Below are 21,181 nucleotides of genomic sequence, written 5' to 3' on the forward strand. Positions count from 1 at the left end.
TCAATTCAGTTTTATTTATAAAGCCCAATATCACAAATCACAATTTGCCTCACAGGGCTTTACAGCATACGACATCCCTCTGTCCTTATGACCCTCACAGCGGATGGACGGCTTAAAGGACGACTCTGTTGCTTTTTTATTTGTCTTAACTGAATCTGTTGTCCCGATAAAGGCTGGAAACACACACAGCAGATAAACATGACATCATAAAGTCTGTTTATTCAAAAATGTAGAATACACTTCAAATCATAAATCTTTGTCCTGATGTGGCAACGAGACAAAAACTGGACATGATTGAGTGATCAGAGTCTGGAGTCACAAGGACGTCATGGTGGAGAGTCTGCATGTGTGTGTGGGGGGTGATAGTTCATTGATTTTGTGTGTGTGTGTGTGTGTGTGTGTGTGTGTCCTTGGCCGACAGAGTACAAAAGTGAGCAGAATCGTCAGAGCGACAGAACTCTCCGTCCAACGACCAAACAGCAAGAAAGCACCAGCAATAAGAGACAGAAGAAAAAGAGACACAGAGACAAAGAGACAAGGAGACAAGGAGAAGGGACAGCGTGGTGAGAATACTCATTATTATTCACATATTCTTTTTTTTCCAGTCAATTTCCAAACCTTAACGACATCTGAGTCAGAAAACATCCACTGAATGAGCACTAACTGAAACAGAAGTCAGAAATTGAAATTTTTAAAATTAAATAAATAATGATTAATATAACAGAATCTATGGAAAAATTTATGGAAGTGATGGAACAAAAACAAAAAGTGATTAAACGCAGTGAAGTTTATATAAAACAAAATCTTTAAAACATTACAGAGAATATTAATTTAAAAATATAAATTATGAAGGATAAGCTTTGTTAAAAATATATCTATTATATTTTTATTAAACTTATATATCAATAAATGAAATATAATAATATGTGCAATAAATACAGAAACACCAAAATAATCAAATTAATAATCAAAATAAAGATTTAGGTATAACTAAGGAATACAATATATAAATACAATATTCATAAAAAATAAATTGAAAATATCCAAGTAATTTTATTAACTCTTTTTTTTTAACCATTTTTTAAATCTTGTTTGTACATTTTGATTATTCTAATTATGGTCATCACTTTCTTTTACATGTTTTTATTATTATTATTACTTTTTTACAATTTAAAAACCTTTTTTTAATCCTTTTTTTCATTATTAATACTTTTCAGGAGTTTTTTACATTTAACTAAGGAATTATTTTATTGTAATTTATATATATATATATATATATATATATATATATATATATATATATATATACATATATATATATATATATATATATATATATATATATATTTACCTTTTTAACTTTTTAAATTTATTATTACTTTTTTTACTGTTTATTGCTTCATTTTCCTTCTATAAAATTGCGACTATCTAATTTTTTACATTAATTTTCTATAATTATCTAATAAATAATAAATTTCACTTAATTTATTTCTTTAAATAATTCTTTTACATTTGGAAATTATTTTTATTAGTATTTTGCCTTTTTAAAACTGTTTTTTTTTTTTTTTTACTGTTTTACTATTTCATTACTATTATTATTTTTCCCCTTTTTACTTTTGTAATTATTAATACTCTTTTTATAAACATTTTTTCTTTTTGCAATTACAGAAACATTAAAATAATGAGTCATATACAAGTACAATATTCATAAAAATAAGTGAAATAAAAAATATCTACATATTTTTATTATTACTTTTTTTTACCTTTAAAAAAATGCATTTGTACTTTTTTATTATTCTTATTTCTTTTATATCTTATATCTTAAAAATTAGACACACACACACACACACACACACACACACACATATATATATATATATATATATATATATATATGACATTATTTTGATGTGTGTATTTTAAATATATTTAGATATATTGGTTTTTATTTTTTCATTATAAATGTATGATGAAAATTATTAAAGTATGAAATGAAAACCTCAAAATTTGACCAGTCTTCATGTGCGATATGTCTGTGTGTCTCTAATTGGCCAGGGGCAGGAAAATGTGTCTTGCGTGGTTATTGGTGACCATTGTTGTTGTGGGCGTGGCCAGAGGAGCTGTCAGTCAGTGCTGGGACCATCCGAGGTGCCAGGAGCTGAACTCTGAGAGCAGTGTGATGGTAACATAATCATTTACATTTATAACTGTTATTATAACTGTTTATTAGACACGCTTAACACACGAGAATATCTTTACCACTATATTCTCTCCCAAAAACAATAATTTGTCTTTGTTGGTCTTTCATTTCTTCTTTTTTTTTTACTTGTTTGTTTTATTTTCCTTCATTAAAATGGCGACTATCTGATTAATTTACTTTTATTTTTTCATAATTATTTTATAAATAATAGTTTTTGTAATTTCTTTGAATACTTTTTCACTTTTAAAAAAATATAATTACTATTTTGCCTTTTTTAAAGCAGTTTTTAACTTTTTTTAATATTTAATAACTATTACTTTTTTCCCTTTTTTAAAAATCTTGTTTGTACTTTTTTTTCCAATTCTAATAATGGTTATTGCTGTTTTTTGTTACTTTTTATGAATACTTTTTTTTTTTTTAAAGTTAGTTTTTCTTCATTATTTTTTTTATTCTTTAACTATCTTTTCCATGGTTGTTAATACATTTTTATTCTACTTCACACATACAAAAAAAACAGGAGTGCATCCAGCTGTGTTGCTCCGACCTCACCGCCGAGACCCCTGTCATCCCCGGCAATGCCCACCTCCACCCTCCTCCTCCCTCAGAACCCTCCTCCTCCTCCTCTCAGGCCAAACGCTCCTACTCCATGGAGCACTTCCGCTGGGGGAAGCCCGTCGGTCGGAAACGCCGCCCGGTCAAAGTCTACACCTCCAATGGCGTGGAGGAGGAGTCCACAGAGGTGTTTCCCGGGGAGATGAGGAGGAGGGAGCTGGCCAGTGCGCTGTTGGCAGAAGTAGAGGAGGAGGAGGTGCAGGAGGTGATGGAGAAGGAGCAGCAGCTCCTTGGCAGCGACCAGGAGAAGGACAGTTCATACAGGATGAAGCATTTCGGCTGGAGCGGCCCACCGGCCAGGAAACGCTACGGCGGCTTCATGAAGAGCTGGGACGAGAGCAGTCAGAGGCCGCTGCTCACGCTATTCAAAACCGTCATCAACAAAGACGGACAGCAGCAGAAGTGACAGGAAGTGACAGAAGAGGACACAGATGACTGACAGGCGGCTAAGAGTTCTCATTGGTCAGGGAGGCTCTTTAGAAGACAAATAATGGACCAATGAAAAGCTCTGACGCTGAGCAACTGACAGCGGTAACGACAGAGCAACAAAAATGTTTAGATATTTATTGATTTCTGTAAATAACTGTAAATAAAAACAAAAAATAGTTTACGAGCAAAAGAAGAATCTGTTGCTTTCTTTTCTATGGTTACCCAACATGTGAATGTTTGTGCCAAATTTAAAGAAATTCCCTCAAGGTGTTCTTAAGATATTGCATTCACAACAATGAGATGGACGTGAGGTCACAGTGACACTGACCTTCGACCACCAAAACCTTATGAGTTTATCGTTGAATCCAAGTGGTTGTTTGTGCCAAATTTGAAAAAAAAAAAAAAATCCTGCAAGGCATTCGTGAGATATCGCATTCAGAAGAATAAGAATTAGGTCGCAGTGACATTGACCTTTGACCACAAAATTCTAATTAGTTCATTGTTGACTCTAAGTGGATGTTTGTGCCAAATTTGAGAAAATTCCCTCAAAGTGTTTTTGAGATATTGCATTCACAAAAATGAGATGGACGCAAGGTCACAGTGACCTTGACCTTTGACCACCAAAACCTTTTCAGTTCATTGTTGAATCCAAGTGGACGTTTGTGCTAAATTGAGGAAATTCCTTCAAGGCGCTCCTTAGATATTGTGTTTATGAGACTGCACTGGTGGAACTGCGCTGTCAGAACATTAACGTCACAGCTCATGGATGAAAAGAAACAAACATTTGATGTTTTATTGGTGCAGATTTTTTGGTGCAGAGCTCAAACTGAAGGAGCAACAGACCTTAAAACAGGAAACACCAGAGAAGGTCAACAACAGGTTGGTCAATCAGTCCCTTAGTTAAATCTGACTCATCTCCTTTCCTGCCTCCTTCCTCTGCCACCTACAAGGACACGTCACACAAGGAAAGGAAAGAAGGTCTAATAGACACAGAGGTCAGGAAACTTCATCTCGTAGAGAGGGGTTGAGCGAGGCGGTGAGTGTCCAGACGGAGACGGAGGAGGACGGATGATCAAGTCGAAGACCTGGTCCAGTTTAGCCTGAAGCAACGTCTGCAAGGACAGAAAGTACCGTGTGCCAAAGTGTGACAAGACAGCTTTATGACATTCAAAAATCAATCCAGACTTTAGTCCCTAACTGAGGTCAGTTTCCACTGCAGCTCTAATCCAAAAATCTAACCAGTGCATCGCTGAGTCCAAGTGGACGTTTGTGCCAAATTTGAATAAATTCCTTCAAGGCAGTTATTGGGATATCACAATCACAAGAGCAAGATAGATGCAAGGCCACAGTGACCTTTAACCACCAAAATATAATCAGTTCATTGTTGAGTCCAAGTGGACATTTGTGCCAAATTTGAAAAAATTCCTTTCAGGTGATCTTGAGATATCGCGTTCACAAAAATAGGAATAAGATCACAGTGACCTTTGAGAACCAAAATCTAATCAATTCATCCTTGAGTCCAAGACGACATTTGTGCCATATTTAAAGGAATTACCTCAAGGTGTTAAGATATCCCATTCACAAGAATAAAAATTAGGTCAAAGTTACCTCGACACTTGACAAACAAAATATAATCAATTCATTCTTGAGTCCAACCTGACGTTTGAGCCAAAGTAAGTAAGTAATTGAGTCAGACAGAGAGGTCACAATGTCACTGCTGGTAAAACCTCATGATCCTGATCAGGTGCAGACAGACTGACTCATCTACCCACCTGGTTTCAGGTATCAGCTGACTGACCGGCAGAGTACCAACCATCCAGATCACCCAGCTCTTGAGTTGACCTTTGAATAACCTAGTCTCAGAGGTCAGAGGTCACTCACCCTGGCTCCACAATGAGCTGCAATTTCCTCAAACGGAGCCGTCTGAAACCTCTCCACCACCTGCATCCTCCTCCGCCTCTCCTCCTCCTCCACACTCCCTCTGTCCTCTGGAGAACAATTACAGAATAAAACATTATCTTTAAATGAAGCTGTGTTTAATTTCACCACGTCTCTGCACATTAGCTACAGTTACTGGAGTTAAAGGTCCAGTGTGAAGGACGCAGAGGGACATATGTTTAGATATATGATTCAGTTACCAATGGCGTTCTTCAGCGTCTCGAAGGTGATCTGCTCCACCTGAGGTTTCTACACAAGAGAGAGATATCAGCAGACAGACAAACAAACTGAAGGACAGATGGACGGACAGACGGACAGGTACCTGCTCTGTATCAGGACAGTACTGAGGGTCCATGTCTATCTGCAGAGAGATGACGTCCCCAATACTCTTCCTCTTGGACAGACGGTCCTCATCTGAAACGCACACACTAGGTCAGTCATTGTATGTGTTCATGATCCCTCTGTTTACATTTCATTTTATTGTTGGTCTTATTGTTTTTGCTTTGTTTTTTTCCAGAAAAAGACGATGTGACATCGTGAAGAAAACAGTTTTATAAATAAAGTCTAACACTGTTATCATCTACAGACCGAATCACCGTAACACTGTCCTGACGTGGGACTTAACTCAGGACATGACTTGGGATTTGACACTTGCCATCTCAACTTGTGAATTGACTCAAAATTCAATTGTCTTGACATCAGACTTGACGTGGGACTTGCCTGTCTTGACTTAGGAGTTGACTTAGGACCTGCCTGTCTTGACTGTGGACATAACTCAGGACTTCTTGACAAGGGACTTGACAATCTTGAAATGGGACTCCACAAGTGACTTGACTAGGGACCTACCTTTCTTGACTTTGTACTTTACAATATACTTGCCTGTCTTGACCATTAAATAGACTATGGACTTGCCTGTCTTGACTTGAGACCTGACTCTGACTTCACTGTCCTGATGTGTGATTTGACTCTGGACTTGCCTGTCTTGACTTGAGACCTGACTCTGGACTTGTCTGTCTTGACTTGAGACCTGACTCTGACTTGCCTGTCTTGACTTGAGACCTGACTCTGACTTGCCTACCTTGATTCCAGACTTGACTCAAGACTTACCTGTCGACATGGGACTTGACTTGGAACTTGCCTGTCTCAACTTGTCACTTGACTTGGGACTTGTCTGTCTTGACATAGGACTTGACTAAGAACTTGCCTGTCTTGACTTGGGCATTGACTTAGGACCTGCCTGTCTTGACTGTGGACTTAACTCAGGACTTCTTGACAAGGGACTTGAAATGGGACTTTACTCTGAACCTGCCTTTCTTGACTTGGTACTTGAAAAAGAACCTGCCTATCTTGACTACAAAACAGACTCGAGACTTGCCTGTCTTGACTCAGGACTTGACACGGGCTTTGCCCTTCACAACTTGGGACCTGAATCTGGTCTTAACTTGGGAACTTCTTCAGTTCAGGAGGACTAAAGTTCAGTGTTTTGTGTGCCGCTCCCTGCAGTAGTGGCTGGACTTGAAGTCTCAGTGAAACAACAATGTCGTTACCTAGCTACCAAAAGATGCTGTGAAACAGTCTGTATGTGTACAAAATGTGTGTGTACCTGTTATCTGAGGTGTGTAGGGTGTGTTGAGGCGTTCGATGTATGTGCTGTAGCTGCTTCCTGTCAGAGCTTCACAGATCTTCGACTGGATGAACAGAAAGGTTTCGTCTACCTTCAGCTCACCTTCTGGCAGTCTGACACACACACACACACACACACACACACACACACACACTTAATACATTCTGGTGGCAGACACAAAGACTATTTTAAATACAAGACTTCTCATGTTACATAAACACGGTATCTGTACCTGGGCTTGTCACAAAAAACGTCTTCAGGCAGCAGGTGTGATGCGCCACCCTGGCGACTTTCGATCACCTGCGCACACACAAACTAAATTTTAGAATATGATTCGTCTCTGTAGATTCAACTACACAACAGGAAATAATCAGCACTACCTTAACACCTGCAGCGGAAAAAGGACCCGTTAATGTAGCAGGAATATTAGTCACTCGGGACCTGCCTGTCCTGTCTTGGGACTTGACTCTGGACTTCACTGTCCTGACGTGTGACTTGACTCTGGACTTCACTGTCCTGACGTGTGACTTGACTCTGGACTTCACTGTCCTGACTTAGGACTTGACTCTGGAAATGCCTGTACTGACTGAGGACTTGACTCTGGACTTCACTGTCCTGACGTGTGACTTGACTCTGGACTTCACTGTCCTGACTGAAGACTTGACTCTGGACATGCCTGTACTGACTGAGGACTTGACTCTGGACTTGCATGTCCTGTCTTGGGATTTGACTCAGGACTTGCCTGTCTTGACTTGGGACCTGACTCAGGGCTTGCCTGTCCTGACATAGAACTTGACTCTGGACTTACCTGTGTTGACTTGGACTTGACTTTAAAATAGCCTGTCTTGACTCTAGACTTGACTCAGGACTTGCCTGTCTTGACCAGGAACTTTACTGTCTTCACATAGGACTTAAAAAGGGACCTGTCTGCCTTGCCTTGTGACTTGACTGAGGACTTTCCTGTCTTGACTTGGGACTTTACTGAGGACTTTCCTGTCTTGACTTGGGACTTTACTGAGGACTTTCCTGTCTTGACTTGTGACTTGACTGAGGACTTTCCTGTCTTGACTTGGGACTTTACTGAGGACTTTCCTGTCTTAACTTGTGACTTGACTGAGGACTTTCCTGTCTTGACTTGGGACTTGACTCTGGATTTCACTGTCCTACTTGACTTTAAAATAGCCTGTCTTGACTCTAGACTTGACTCAGGACTTGCCTGTCTTGACCAGGAACTTTACTGTCTTCACATAGGACTTAAAAAGGGACCTGTCTGCCTTGCCTTGTGACTTGACAGAGGACTTTCCTGTCTTGACTTGGGACTTTACTGAGGACTTTCCTGTCTTGACTTGTGACTTGACTGAGGACTTTCCTGTCTTGACTTGGGACTTTACTGAGGACTTTCCTGTCTTAACTTGTGACTTGACTGAGGACTTTCCTGTCTTGACTTGGGACTTGACTCTGGATTTCACTGTCCTACTTGACTTTAAAATAGCCTGTCTTGACTCTAGACTTGACTCAGGACTTGCCTGTCTTGACCAGGAACTTTACTGTCTTCACATAGGACTTAAAAAGGGACCTGTCTGCCTTGCCTTGTGACTTGACTGAGGACTTTCCTGTCTTGACTTGGGACTTTACTGAGGACTTTCCTGTCTTGACTTGGGACTTTACTGAGGACTTTCCTGTCTTGACTTGTGACTTGACTGAGGACTTTCCTGTCTTGACTTGGGACTTTACTGAGGACTTTCCTGTCTTAACTTGTGACTTGACTGAGGACTTTCCTGTCTTGACTTGGGACTTGACTCTGGTTTTCACTGTCCTGACGAGTAACTTGACTGTGGAATTGCCTGTGCTGAGTTAGGGCTTGACTCTGGACTTGCCTGTGTTGACTTGGGACTTGCCTGTCTTGATTTGGGATTTAACTTGGGAGTTGCCTGTCCTGACTTGAGATTTGACTCAGAGCTTGCCTGTTTTGACTTGGGATTTAACTAACTACTTGCATGTCTTGACTACTTAATAGACTCTGGACTTGCCTGTCTTAACTTAAGCCTTGACTCGAGACTTGCTTGCCCCTACTCGGGATTTACCTGCGTGACATGATGGTGGAGAGGTGGAGGAGGACCGAGCTGGGACAACAGGTGGAGGAAGGCGGCGCAGATGGCATGAACTCCACAGCGGTTGAACACTGACAGACACTCCTGATTGGACAATGCCAGCTCCTGACCGGCCAATCACAGTTAGTCAGAGAGCAGCTCAACCTCACCATCATCATTACTATTAAGGAAGCTGTGTGCACCTGCAGAGCAAGGACCAGGCGGATCAGGTCTACCACCACCTCTTCATTGGCCAGTTCCAGACTGACTACAGCCAGCAAGGTGCCAAGGGCCTGGTAGTGGTCCCGCCCACTGCTCTCCTCCTTACAGGTGAGGTAGACGTGACGGTAGAGACGCTGCGCATGCTGCAAGAAGTACAGATGACAGAAACAAGTACTGACAAGAACTGCAGCAGAGTGAGCAAAAAGGAATGAGACGAAAGAGATCACAGTAACGCAGACTTTTGACCTGTAACCTTTGACCACCAAAATCTAATCGGTTCACTGGTGAGTCCAAGTGGACACTTGTGCCAAATTGAAGAAATTTCCTCAAGCTGTTCTTGAGATATCTCATTCATGAGAATGAGATGGATGCAAGGTCAGAGCAACCTTGACCTATGACCTCCAAAATCTAATCAGTTCATTGTTGAGTTCATGTGAACATTTGTGCCAAATTGAAGAAATATCCTCAAGCTGTTCTTGAGATGTCATGTTTAAGAGAATGGGAGAGACATGGTCACAGTGACCTCGACCTTTGACCTATGACCACCAAAATCTAACGAGTTCATCATCAAGTCCAAGTGGATGTTTGTGCCAAATCTGAAGAAATTCCCTCGAGGCATTCCGTAGATATGGTGTTCACAAGGATGGGACATATGACTCAACAATGAACTGATTAGTTTTTGGTGATCAAAGGTCAAGGTCACTGTGACCTTGTCTGTCTGCATAGAGAGTAAATCTGATCTTCATGCCCTCACGCTAGCGAGAGCTGTGGCCAGTTTTAGGCATCTTATTTTACCTCCCTCATTTTGTATTTTACCTTACCTTTATTTTAAGTACAGATGTGTATTCATTCTCACCTTCCTGATGAACAAGTTGTCCTGTCGGGAGCACCTGTCCTCCTTCAGCTCCAACGCTGAGACATCAAACGTCACGCTGTAAACACAGACACAGTGATCTACCGACATCCAGCAGCTGTGTGCAGTAACACCTGTCTGCCACGAGGTGGCACCAACCGACCACAGACTTCAACATCACTAGCAAACCCACAAGGACCAGTCCTATCTGATCACTGTGTCTGCGTCATACCTGGCAGCGCTGAGTCTGGTGGCATTGTGGCGTCTGTCAATGAGTGAGGTGAGGATGGAAAGGACCAGCAGACGGATCTCTGGGTCCTCCATCAGAGTGAAGGACAGCAGGGGCTCCAGGAAGGAAGAGGGCAGCGCCATCAACAGGTTACTGCTTTCATACCGCTCTGACACCTGAGGAGGAGGAAGAAGAGCAGGAGGAGGAGGAGGAAGAGGAGGGGGTGGGGGAAGATACATGTCATAGACTGAAGTCCTTCACACAGAGGAGAGAACTTTTGTATTTATACATTGGTGGGTAATGTGCGGTGTTGTTCAGTCGCTGGTTTTGTAATTACGTAGATCAGTCGGTAGTTTCAAGGGTCGTAGTTTGGTGATTCAGTAAGTAGTTTTATTTGTAGGCATTCTGGTGGGTAGTTTGGTACAAGGGATGATTGGTGGGTAGTTCTGAAGGGTAGTTCAGAGGGTAGTTTGGTTGGTAGTTCAGTAGGTGGGTAGATAAATAAGTAGGTAGTTCAGTGCCAGAGGCATTTCAGTAGATGCGTTGGTAGATTGGTAAGTAGTTCAGTATGTATTTTGGTAGGTAGTTAAGGAGGTAAGTTAATCAGAAAGTGGATAGTTTGATACCTAAGGTAGTTCAGTTGATAAGTTGGTAGTTCAGTAAATATTTTTGTGGGGAGTTAAGTAAGGTGACTGTTTGCTACTAGATTGTATTTCAACTGATAAAGTTGTACTTCAGTAGGTAATGTACATTTTTTAGTAGGTAGTTGAGTAAGTACATTTATAAGTAGGTAGGTTGGTACTTAAGGTATTTCAGTTGATAAGGTGGTAGTTCAGGAAATCTTTCAGTAGGTAGTTAAATAGTAAGGTAGATCAGTAAGAATGTAGTTTGGTACTATAGGTCATTCAGTTGGTAGGTTGGTAGTTCAGTAAATTGTTCATTAAGTATTTTGGTAGGTAGTACATTTTCCAGCAGCTAGATCAGTAGATGGGAAGTGTGGTACTGGAGGTAGATCAGGCAGTAGATCAGAGTCACCTCACCTGGAGCAGAGACTTGAGCAACATCACCTGGATCATTCTGCTGCCTTCAAACCTGAAACACACACAGACATGTGACCACTTTACACATGTTTGTCTACAGCTGGTACAAAGGTTTAAAATATGGAACGGGGGCTCTACCCGGCGTTGGGTGACCCCAGGGCGGGGTAGATTCCAGGAACGGGGATCTTTCCCATGATGAACAGCATGACCTCTGACCTCTGGTAGACGGGCAGCGTGTTGGCGAAGGATCCTGGACAGAGACCATAAATCGAGACGAGCGGTTCCAGTAAAAACTGTTCAGTAACAGCAAGAAAACAAAACACAAGCAGAGCCTCACCAATAGTTTTTATGACGGCGTCCTGCAGCGTCTTCTCTTCAGTCGAGGTGGTTTTGTGTTTTCCGGCGTTGTCATAGTAACCAGTCAGCTGGTAGTCAACGCTCTGCCTGAGCTGTCGCAGTAACGTGTTGAACACCTCCAGCACAGTGGGACCTACATTGCACGTACACACACAGGTAAGCACTGGTGGAAGTGTTACCCTTCATGTGTGCACACAGCAGATACCAACACACTGACCTACAGATCCAGAAGCTTCTATAACCGCAGCTTCAGACAGGACCTCCACGATCCCAGCTCGGACTGACGCCGGACTCCTGCTGTTAGCGTCCAGGTGACCCAGCAGCTGTTGGATCACCAGGTGGGAGTGCTGGGACTGAGGGGGGCAGAGTTCACTTCAGTTCAGGTACAACTCAGGACAAATAGAGTGACAGTCAACACATTTAAGTACAGCTAATGTAAGTAGAGTTAAGGGAAGTACAGTTAAGGGAAGTGTAGTTAAGATGAATCAAGTAGTGTGCTTCAGGAGGTATCAGTACTATAGTCAGTGTACTTACTGACCTGGATGGAGAACATGATGATCTGAAAACACTGAACAGCAAAACTTTTTCCTTCCCAAAGACTGTGACTGTCAAGGTGCCTAAAAACACACACAAAGTACCACTGATACTACTGATACTACAGTGTGTGTGTGTGTGTGTGTGTGTGTGTGCGTATCTTACATCAGCACAGGTCTGATAGCGTTGTTAATGTGTCCATAAGCAGCTCGACTCAACAGCTCCCTGAAACACACCTCAGTCTGCTCCACTGGAGACTCACTGTACACACACACACACACACACACACACAGGTAAGACACCTGAGTGAAACATGTGACTCAGTGTCCAGGTAAAACTCTGTGTACCTGTTGGTGTGTGCGCGGCGCTGCAGGTTGACCAGCAGAGCAGGGACGATCTGCTCCATGTGACGAGGCTCCCAAATGTTCACCTGCAGCTCGTCGTCCACCGTCTTCCTGACCACGCCCTGCAGACCACGGATCCCCGACACACGGATTCTACACACACATACACACATTTAAAACCACTTCAGTTTGAGTTGATGTTTGTGCCAAACTTGAAGAGTCCCCACGACCTGTTCTTCACAGATTATGTTCATGAGTATCTGATGGATCAGGTCACTGTGACCTTGATCTTCAACCACCAAATTCTAATCAGTTTATTTTTGGTTAAGTCCAAGTAGAAGTTTGTGCCAAATTTGAGGAACTGCCACAAGGTGTTCTGGAGATATCGTGTTCACAAAAATGAGACAGATGAGGTCACAGTGACCTTGACCTCTGACCACCGAATTCTAATCAGTTCATTGTGACTTCAAATGGACGTTTGTGCCAAATTTCAAGACATTTCGTGTTCTTGAAGTATTACATTCACAAACATCGAGCAGACCAGATCACTGTGATCTTGACCTCTGACCACCAAATTCCAATAAGATCATTCTTGAGCCCAAGTTATTTAAAAAAAAAAGGTAATTAATTTATTCCATGGCATAAGAACTTTATGGGGTGTAACGACTGTTCCAGGTATTAGTCAGACCCTCAGATGTTAACAGTATGATTGTATGATTTTTAGTGTTTCGTCTTTAGTTGGTCACCATGGTAACAGAGGGACATTACCCTCGTTATTATGAATGAATGAACTCAGCAGAGGTCGTTAACAATGAAGGACAGCTCACTGACTTGTTCTGGATGTCGGCGTCTTCGTGTTCTGAGTGACACATCTCACTGAAGCGAGACACAAAGAAGTCGTAGCTGCGGTGATATGACGGCGTGTCCTCCTCGATGTTGGCGAACTTCACAAACTGCACGACAGACGGAGGAAGAGTCAGTACAGCTGAGGATTTCAGGACAGACACATGTACGTGCAGAGGAGGTGGGCAGGATATGGAGGTGTGGTACGTACAGAGGAGGTGGCGAGGATATGGAGGTGTGGCCTGTCGGCCTCCAGCAGCAGACGTAGCGTGCTGAGGAAACTCTCCACCAGCAGGTTGATGCTCTGACAGTGACACGCCAGCAGCAGCTGCTCCATCGCCTCCATAGCTATACACACATACCTGCACACACACACACACACGTCAGCCTCCTGTTACACCTGTCAGCATGTTGTTGTTGTCGTGGCGCTGTGTGTACCGACCCGTAGCGGTGGCGGTTCAGCTCTCGGGTCAGTCGCTCCGACAGGTAGGCGGCGATGCGGTCAAGTTTCTCCGGTGCAGACAGAGCAAAGAACGTCAGCTTCTCCATGTTGGCTTTCACCAGCCCGTCCTGAACACACACATCCAGTAACACTGAAGGTTTATGGGGACATCTTGCTCATATTTTTGATGACAATGTTTTTCATTGGAAAATAATTTGCAGCTGGAAAAAAAAGGTGATTAATCGCAGTACATCGTATGGCAAAACTCAGCATATCACAATATAGCAATAATATCGTGTCATCTGGTGATTCCCACACTGAGTACTTTGTTAAATAATACAATGAAAGAATCATGATAAAAACGCAAAAAGCCATGTAGCAATAATACAATAAAAGCAGTAATGTTAAAGTGTGTAATGAGAAAACAAAGTTTCGTTAAAGTAATTTTGTCTTCCTGCAGGCAGACCATGAGAAATAACAAAATCACCTGCTCATGTTAAAGGGTCATTTTACCCAAATGAACACGTTATGTCACCTGTACGTGTCTCTATCAGTGGAAGTAGTTTTTAGGTATTTGTCTTAAAAAGTTGACCAATCTCAAATATCCGTACAGATGGATACCACTGCCAACAGACGAGGGTCGTTTTGGGTGAACTGACCCTTTAATTAAACATAGAAGTGTTTACCTCCGGGTCTTCTGGGAAAATATTATCAACCAGTCGCTTGTAGCGAGGACGCAATGCCCAGCAGCAACCGCACAGCCCTGCAACCAGAAGCACAGCTGATGTATAATTAACCAAATAACCTGCATGTCTTTGGACTGTGGGAGGAAGCTGGAGCACCCCGATGACAGGTAATAACAATGATTCTATAGCGTCTTTCAAAACCAGTTACAATTCCTTTCACAAAACACAATACCATAAAATAAAGGCATATATGGTGTAAGATGAATGTCGATATTATTTGTGTGAACAGATAAACAAATATTATACAACATGTTCGAAAAATACAAAAAAAACAAGAAAATATTTTGCAAATACAAAACAAATCTGGAAATACACAAATTGAAAAAAATAATTAAATCATTGTGCCTAAACTAAGAATTGATTTGTGGACTGAAATTCATGTAAAAAAAAATAATAGTCATAATAATAACAATTAATAAATAAATAAAAAATCAGTGTGGCTTAACTAAAAATTGATTTGTGGATTGAGATTTACAAAAAAAAAAAAAAAAATGGATTCACAAGTGAAACATGGAGGAAATCGACTACATATTCAAACAGAAGGCTTCTTAGATCAAACACACTAATTAATTTCAAATTAAAAGCCTGTTTTAAATCAATAAATAAATCCTTATTTCAGCCTCAGGGGGGCAGCAGGGAGTCCGTCGACCTCTGATCTGGTTTCCTCCAGTTTTACCGCTCAGTCTCAGTGCTCAGTGCTCAGTGTCATGGGGTTGGAGGTTTGGGGAGATTAAAGGAGAAACGAGATCAGCCAATGGAAAGCTGCCAACTCATAACACACACACACACACAGACTACAATGCAGTGGCATTAATACTACGTCTTAATCCTGCGCTGGCTTGTTACATAATGTGTTTATGTTGTTGTTTAGTTAGCGTGAGCTTAAAGAGTCCACACTGTCACTGCAGGTTCAAATCCGCACCGTGACATGTGACAGGCTGTCTCACACACTCACACACACACACACACATATATACATATGTATATATGTGTGTGTGTGTGTGTGTATATATATATATATATATATATATATATATATATATATATATATATATTTGGGTATCTGATGACTGGCAGTGCGTACATGTGGGCCTTGTTTGGACCATTCAGCTGACTCCTCAGGACTTGCCTTACTCTCTGGAGGTGGTGGCTATAGTTGACTTCCTTGCGGCCTCTTCATGATTTATTCATTCATTCAGTCATTTTCCATAACAACTTACCCTGTTGGGCATCGTCGGGGGTGGAGCCTATCCCAGCTGACATTGGGTGAAAGGTGGGGTTCACCCTGGAAAGGTCACCAGACTATCACAGGACTGACACATAGAGACAGACAACTATACGATCCCCCCACCCTGGGTTCGAACCAGGAACCCTCTTGCTGTGAGGTGACATTGCAAACCACCATATATGGTGGCATCTCTGTTGCTGTGGTGAACATCAGCTGACTGGTCCCAGTGGGGATAGTTCATATTTTGCACCTCATCAACCTCTAGTTGTGTAAGCAGTTGCAGTTTGCAGATGTTGGAACACTGGGCGAGGAGTTGTTCCTTTGTTAACTTTGTATCCATGTATCCAACATCGCTACGACATGTTCTCCCTGTGTCAGCGTGGGTTTCCTCCAGGTGCTCTGACATGTTCTCCCTGTGTCAGTGTGGGTTTCCTCCAGGTGCTCTGACATGTTCTCCCTGTGTCAGCGTGGGTTTCCTCCAGGTGCTCTGACATGTTCTCCCTGTGTCAGCGTGGGTTTCCTCCAGGTGCTCTGACATGTTCTCCCTGTGTCAGCGTGGGTTTCCTCCAGGTGCTCTGACATGTTCTCCCTGTGTCAGCGTGGGTTTCCTCCAGGTGCTCTGACATGTTCTCCCTGTGTCAGTGTGGGTTTCCTCCAGGTGCTCTGACATGTTCTCCCCGTGTCAGCGTGGGTTTCCTCCAGGTGCTCCGACATGTTCTCCCTGTGTCAGCGTGGGTTTCCTCCAGGTGCTCCGACATGTTCTCCCCGTGTCAGCGTGGGTTTCCTCCAGGTGCTCTGACATGTTCTCCCTGTGTCAGTGTGGGTTTCCTCCAGGTGCTCTGACATGTTCTGCCTGTGTCAGCGTGGGTTTCCTCCAGGTGCTCTGACATGTTCTCCCTGTGTCAGCGTGGGTTTCCTCCAGGTGCTCTGACATGTTCTCCCCGTGTCAGCGTGGGTTTCCTCCAGGTGCTCCCACATGTTCTCCCTGTGTCAGCGTGGGTTTCCTCCAGGTGCTCCCACATGTTCTCCCTGTGTCAGTGTGGGTTTCCTCCAGGTGCTCTGACATGTTCTCCCTGTGTCAGCGTGGGTTTCCTCCAGGTGCTCTGACATGTTCTCCCTGTGTCAGCGTGGGTTTCCTCCAGGTGCTCTGACATGTTCTCCCTGTGTCAGCGTGGGTTTCCTCCAGGTGCTCCCACATGTTCTCCCTGTGTCAGTGTGGGTTTCCTCCAGGTGCTCCGACATGTTCTCCCTGTGTCAGCGTGGGTTTCCTCCAGGTGCTCTGACATGTTCTCCCTGTGTCAGCGTGGGTTTCCTCCAGGTGCTCTGACATGTTCTCCCTGTGTCAGTGTGGGTTTCCTCCAGGTGCTCTGGCTTCCTCCCACAGTCCAAAGACACCATTTATATCAATGTAACGTCAAGTTGCGTTACATGACACGTACCAGTGTGCACCTCTCCTGCCACACTCTCCACACAGATCCGCCCACTCACAAGTTGTCCACCAACACTTGTCCTTTGCTTTCTCTGCATTAAATGTTTAACATATTTCGCTGTGTATTACTTATCTAATTAAAACGATCGTAAAAAGTCAAATAATATTATCTGAAGGGATTCATGACGTTTTTCCAGCAGCATGTTAATATTTAAACGCGTCACATCAGTAAACATGACAACACATGTCAAGCACACACGTTGAGTTCTACACGTTATGAATCTGTTTTTAAACGTTAAGCTCTAAATATTTTTATCATGACAAAAATATTAAGTCAATATATATGAATGTTTCTCACCGTACATGAAGACGACTCCTGCAGCTCACATCCACACTGTCACCTCCATCACACACACACACACACGTTGTAGTTAATCCTCTGCACACTGACCCCGCCCCCTTACATCCACGGTCAGTTGAAAACCATCCATCTCCATGTTCTGATTAAATGTTGGAATAAACGATGTTTAAGAGATTCAAGATTATTTCTGCTTGTTACTATTGAAACTGAAAACAGAGAAGTATTAATGTTCAGTGTGTGTGTGTGTGTGTGTGTGTGTGTGAGTGAGATCCAGGCCATGTGCAGCAGCTCAGCGCTCGATAATCTGCTCTGGATTTATTTATCATTCCAGCAGAAACACAAATCAGAAACCTGCAGGACTGAAGCTGCTTCAGTCGTACTCAACGTGGCACAAACACCCAGACAACACAAGCACACAACTCAGCTTCACTTTAACAACATACACAGACAGGACACTTGTCTTTATCTGGACACATTGTCCCCACAAATACAACATGCTAATGTTATTAGCACAAGCCTATGGTATTCTACATTGCAAAAATTAGCCTGGCGACATCGACTCAAAGTGGAAATGAGAATGAGACAGATGAAAGCTGACCTTGACTTCTGACCACCAAAAATGTAATCAGTTAATTCTTGAGTCTAAGCGGACATTTGTGCCAAATTTGGAGAATTTCCCTTAAGCTGTTCTTGAGATATCTTATTTACAAGAATAAGACAAACAAGTTCACCGTGACCTTCACTGTAAATTCTACTCAGTTAATCCTTGATTCAAAGTGGACGTTTGTGCCAAATTTGTTTTCTTGAGATATCGCATTCACAAAAATGACACAGATGAAAGCTGACCTTGACCTTTGACCACCAAAAATGTAATCAGTTTATTCTTGAGTCCAAGCGGACATTTGTGCCAAATTTGAAGAAATTCCCTCAAAGTGTTCTTGAGATATCTTAAATTTAACTATTTAACAAAGGTGGTCATAATAACCCTGAATACACATAATGTTATTCATCCCTATAACAGGAAATACTTTTCCCCTCTGCCTCGACATAGAGTCTACGTTGTATTCCAACGCCATAGCAGATGCAGACTTCTTGTCTATGTTTGTAAACTGAAACCACATCCCTCAGTGGAAATATGCCATAGGCTTGTGTTAATAACGTTAGCATGTTGTATTTGTTTGGAAAACAAAGACAGTTGTTTTATCAGTGAACCTTGTGAGCTGTAATGGAGCCGAAACTTGTAACGTTACCTTTGTTAAATGTTGCTGTTGTCCCTGGCTTCATATGAGTGGAGGAAAAGTCCGCTAGCAGCTAGGCTAATTTATACAATGTAAAATGCCATAGGCTTGTGCTATGTTGTATTCCACAACAACTCGCCATAGTTTGACGTAAAAAAAATCAAAGTTTAAACAGCTTGTGAGATTCTGAACTTTACCGGGCTGAATCAGTTTTTTTTATATATATATACATCTAGTTTGGTTTTTAAGAAATTGCAGTTTGTATTTCATGATGTTTTTTAGACGCTTCAGATTCAGTGTCTATGGGAGAGAGCAAGAGTGGTGACATCATCGCTAAAGTGGTGACATCATTGCTAGAGTGGTGACATCATTGCTAGAGTGCTAGAGTGTGAAGGGGCTGGAAGATCTTAAAAATTCTGGAACAATTTGCTCTCAGTGTCACAGTTTTCACTCTACATACAGAATTTATACATCAAAATGGAGGCAAATTGGTGCTGGTCGCAGACATGTGATGATAGCATCACTCACGCTTAGACATCCGGCTCAGTGCGCCTCCAGGCGAAGGGAGCGCCAATTTTTTTCCTCATTCACCCCTATGTAAACTGAGATGAGAAATTTCTGGAAAACAGCTGGGGGCACCAGATTTCTAACCTGCGACCATGATCACATCTTTGACACTACAAACATAAAAAAGACATCTACGCATTTAGGGGAATCTCCTCTCTCTGGTGGTATCCTCATGTTGACAACTGGACTCATGGTTTTGGCGGGAAAAGGCGTAGTTTCAGAGGTTTTGAATCCATTTAAACAGCTGACTCCCTCCTTCACTACTTTAATCCACAGCCTTTACTATGAATACTGGAGTTGATACTTTTGGTTTTATGAATGTTAAATACATAATGTAAATACATAAAATTTTATACACACATAGTGCAGGTTTAGACTAAAGTTGAAAGTTATGGTCTTTGAAAGAGATCCGACACACTAACAAAGACGGGTTTCCATATCAGTGGTACCTCCGGGTGTCTGATGGTCCAGCACAGAGCAGCAGTCCTGCAGCAGCCTCCGGGGAGCCTGGGACATGGTCGACATGGCGACAGCCCCCGGCAGCAACATCCCCCTGGGCAGGCTGGGTACGGTCACGCCTCGGGGCATGCTGGGTAAACTGGGCAGACTGGGCATGGTGATGCCTCGGGGTAGACTGGGTGTGTCAATGCCCCGGGGCAGAGAGCTGAGCAAAGCTGGCATGGTGGGGAACCTGGGGAGAGTCCCTGGCATCTCTGCGGGCGACGGATGGTGGGTGGATGTTAAGGTCACGTCGTCCTGACGGAGAGGAGGAAGTGTGAGCTGAGAGAAGTGAGGGGAGGTGAAACAGTCTGCACACATTCCTCCACAGATTAACTCTTTCACCTCAACCCCTCCTCCCAGTGCAGCTCTCATGTACTCTTACTTTATTCTCCGCCTCATACTTTACTACATCTCATTTATCTGAAAACCAAAGATATAATATTCTAAATAAATGAGACATAAAATAATAACACAAACATGATTTTGATTTGAACGCAGGGCTTTGACCTGTAGAGGATTTTTAGCGCCACCTAGTTTATTGTCTGGTCACATACGACATTCACTACGAAACAATAAAAACGAGACGAGGAGACGAGAATCATGTCCAGTTTCTCCAATTTAAAGCATGGACTCTTGAGTTATGGCCAAAAACATGTTTCGAGAAGTCACAGTGACGTTTGTGCCAAATATGAGGAAATGCACTTGAGCTGTTTAAGCTGTGAGCAGTTACCTGTTAGCAGTTAGCTGTTAGCTTTTAGCAGTTAGCTGTGAGCAGTTACCTGTTAGCTTTTAGCAGTTAGCTGTTAGCAGTTACCTGTTAGCTTTTAGCAGTTAGCTGTGAGCAGTTACCTGTTAGCGGTTAGCTGTTAGCTTTTAGCAGTTAGCTGGGAGCAGTTACCTGTTAGCAGTTACCTGTTAGCTGTGAGCAGTTAGCTGGGAGCAGTTACCTGTTAGGTTTTAGCAGGTAGTTGTTAGCAGTTACGTGTTAGCTGGGAGCAGTTACCTGTTAGCTTTAAGCAGTTAGCTGTTAGCAGTTACCTGTTAGCTTTTAGCAGTTAGTTGTTAGCAATTACCTGTTAGCTTTAAGCAGTTAGTTGTTAGCAGTTACCCGTTAGCTGGGAGCAGTTACCTGTTGGCTTTAAGCAGTTAGCTGTTAGCAGTTACCTGTTAGCTTTAAGCAGTTAGCTGTTAGCAGTTACCTGTTAGCTTTAAGCAGTTAGTTGTTAGCAGTTACCTGTTAGCTTTAAGCAGTTACCTGTTAGCTTTTAGCAGTTACCTGTTAGCTTTTAGCAGTTAGTTGTTAGCAGTTACCTGTTAGCTTTAAGCAGTTAGCTGTTAGTAGTTACATCTTACC

General features: G+C 42.4%; 2 protein-coding genes across 2 annotated transcripts; one reads left to right on the plus strand and one right to left on the minus strand.

The window, feature by feature from the left end:
• Positions 1 to 458: 458 nt before the first annotated feature.
• Positions 459 to 3,399, plus strand: LOC117249986 (pro-opiomelanocortin-like). The gene is made up of 3 exons (XM_033615921.2): positions 459 to 563; positions 2,056 to 2,182; positions 2,718 to 3,399. The coding sequence occupies exons 2-3, from the start codon at positions 2,066 to 2,068 to the stop codon at positions 3,216 to 3,218; spliced, it is 618 nt and encodes a 205-aa protein (XP_033471812.1). The 5' UTR covers positions 459 to 563; positions 2,056 to 2,065; the 3' UTR covers positions 3,219 to 3,399.
• Positions 3,400 to 4,008: 609 nt separating this feature from the next.
• Positions 4,009 to 20,615, minus strand: LOC117249951 (protein EFR3 homolog B-like). Its single transcript, XM_033615849.2, has 22 exons — positions 19,776 to 20,615; positions 14,444 to 14,520; positions 13,758 to 13,885; positions 13,527 to 13,677; positions 13,304 to 13,425; positions 12,476 to 12,625; positions 12,294 to 12,389; positions 12,133 to 12,211; positions 11,812 to 11,947; positions 11,575 to 11,727; positions 11,376 to 11,487; positions 11,238 to 11,289; positions 10,201 to 10,373; positions 9,972 to 10,047; positions 9,097 to 9,258; positions 8,888 to 9,019; positions 7,036 to 7,103; positions 6,783 to 6,916; positions 5,502 to 5,593; positions 5,380 to 5,428; positions 5,123 to 5,229; positions 4,009 to 4,353 (listed from the first exon to the last, which is right to left on the minus strand). Exons 1-22 carry the CDS (start codon positions 20,197 to 20,199, stop codon positions 4,222 to 4,224), a joined length of 2,805 nt encoding a protein of 934 aa, XP_033471740.2. The 5' UTR covers positions 20,200 to 20,615; the 3' UTR covers positions 4,009 to 4,221.
• Between the last annotated feature and the right edge of the window lie 566 nt (positions 20,616 to 21,181).

This window comes from Epinephelus lanceolatus, chromosome 24 (assembly GCF_041903045.1).
Source record: "Epinephelus lanceolatus isolate andai-2023 chromosome 24, ASM4190304v1, whole genome shotgun sequence".
Lineage (NCBI taxonomy): Eukaryota > Metazoa > Chordata > Actinopteri > Perciformes > Serranidae > Epinephelus > Epinephelus lanceolatus.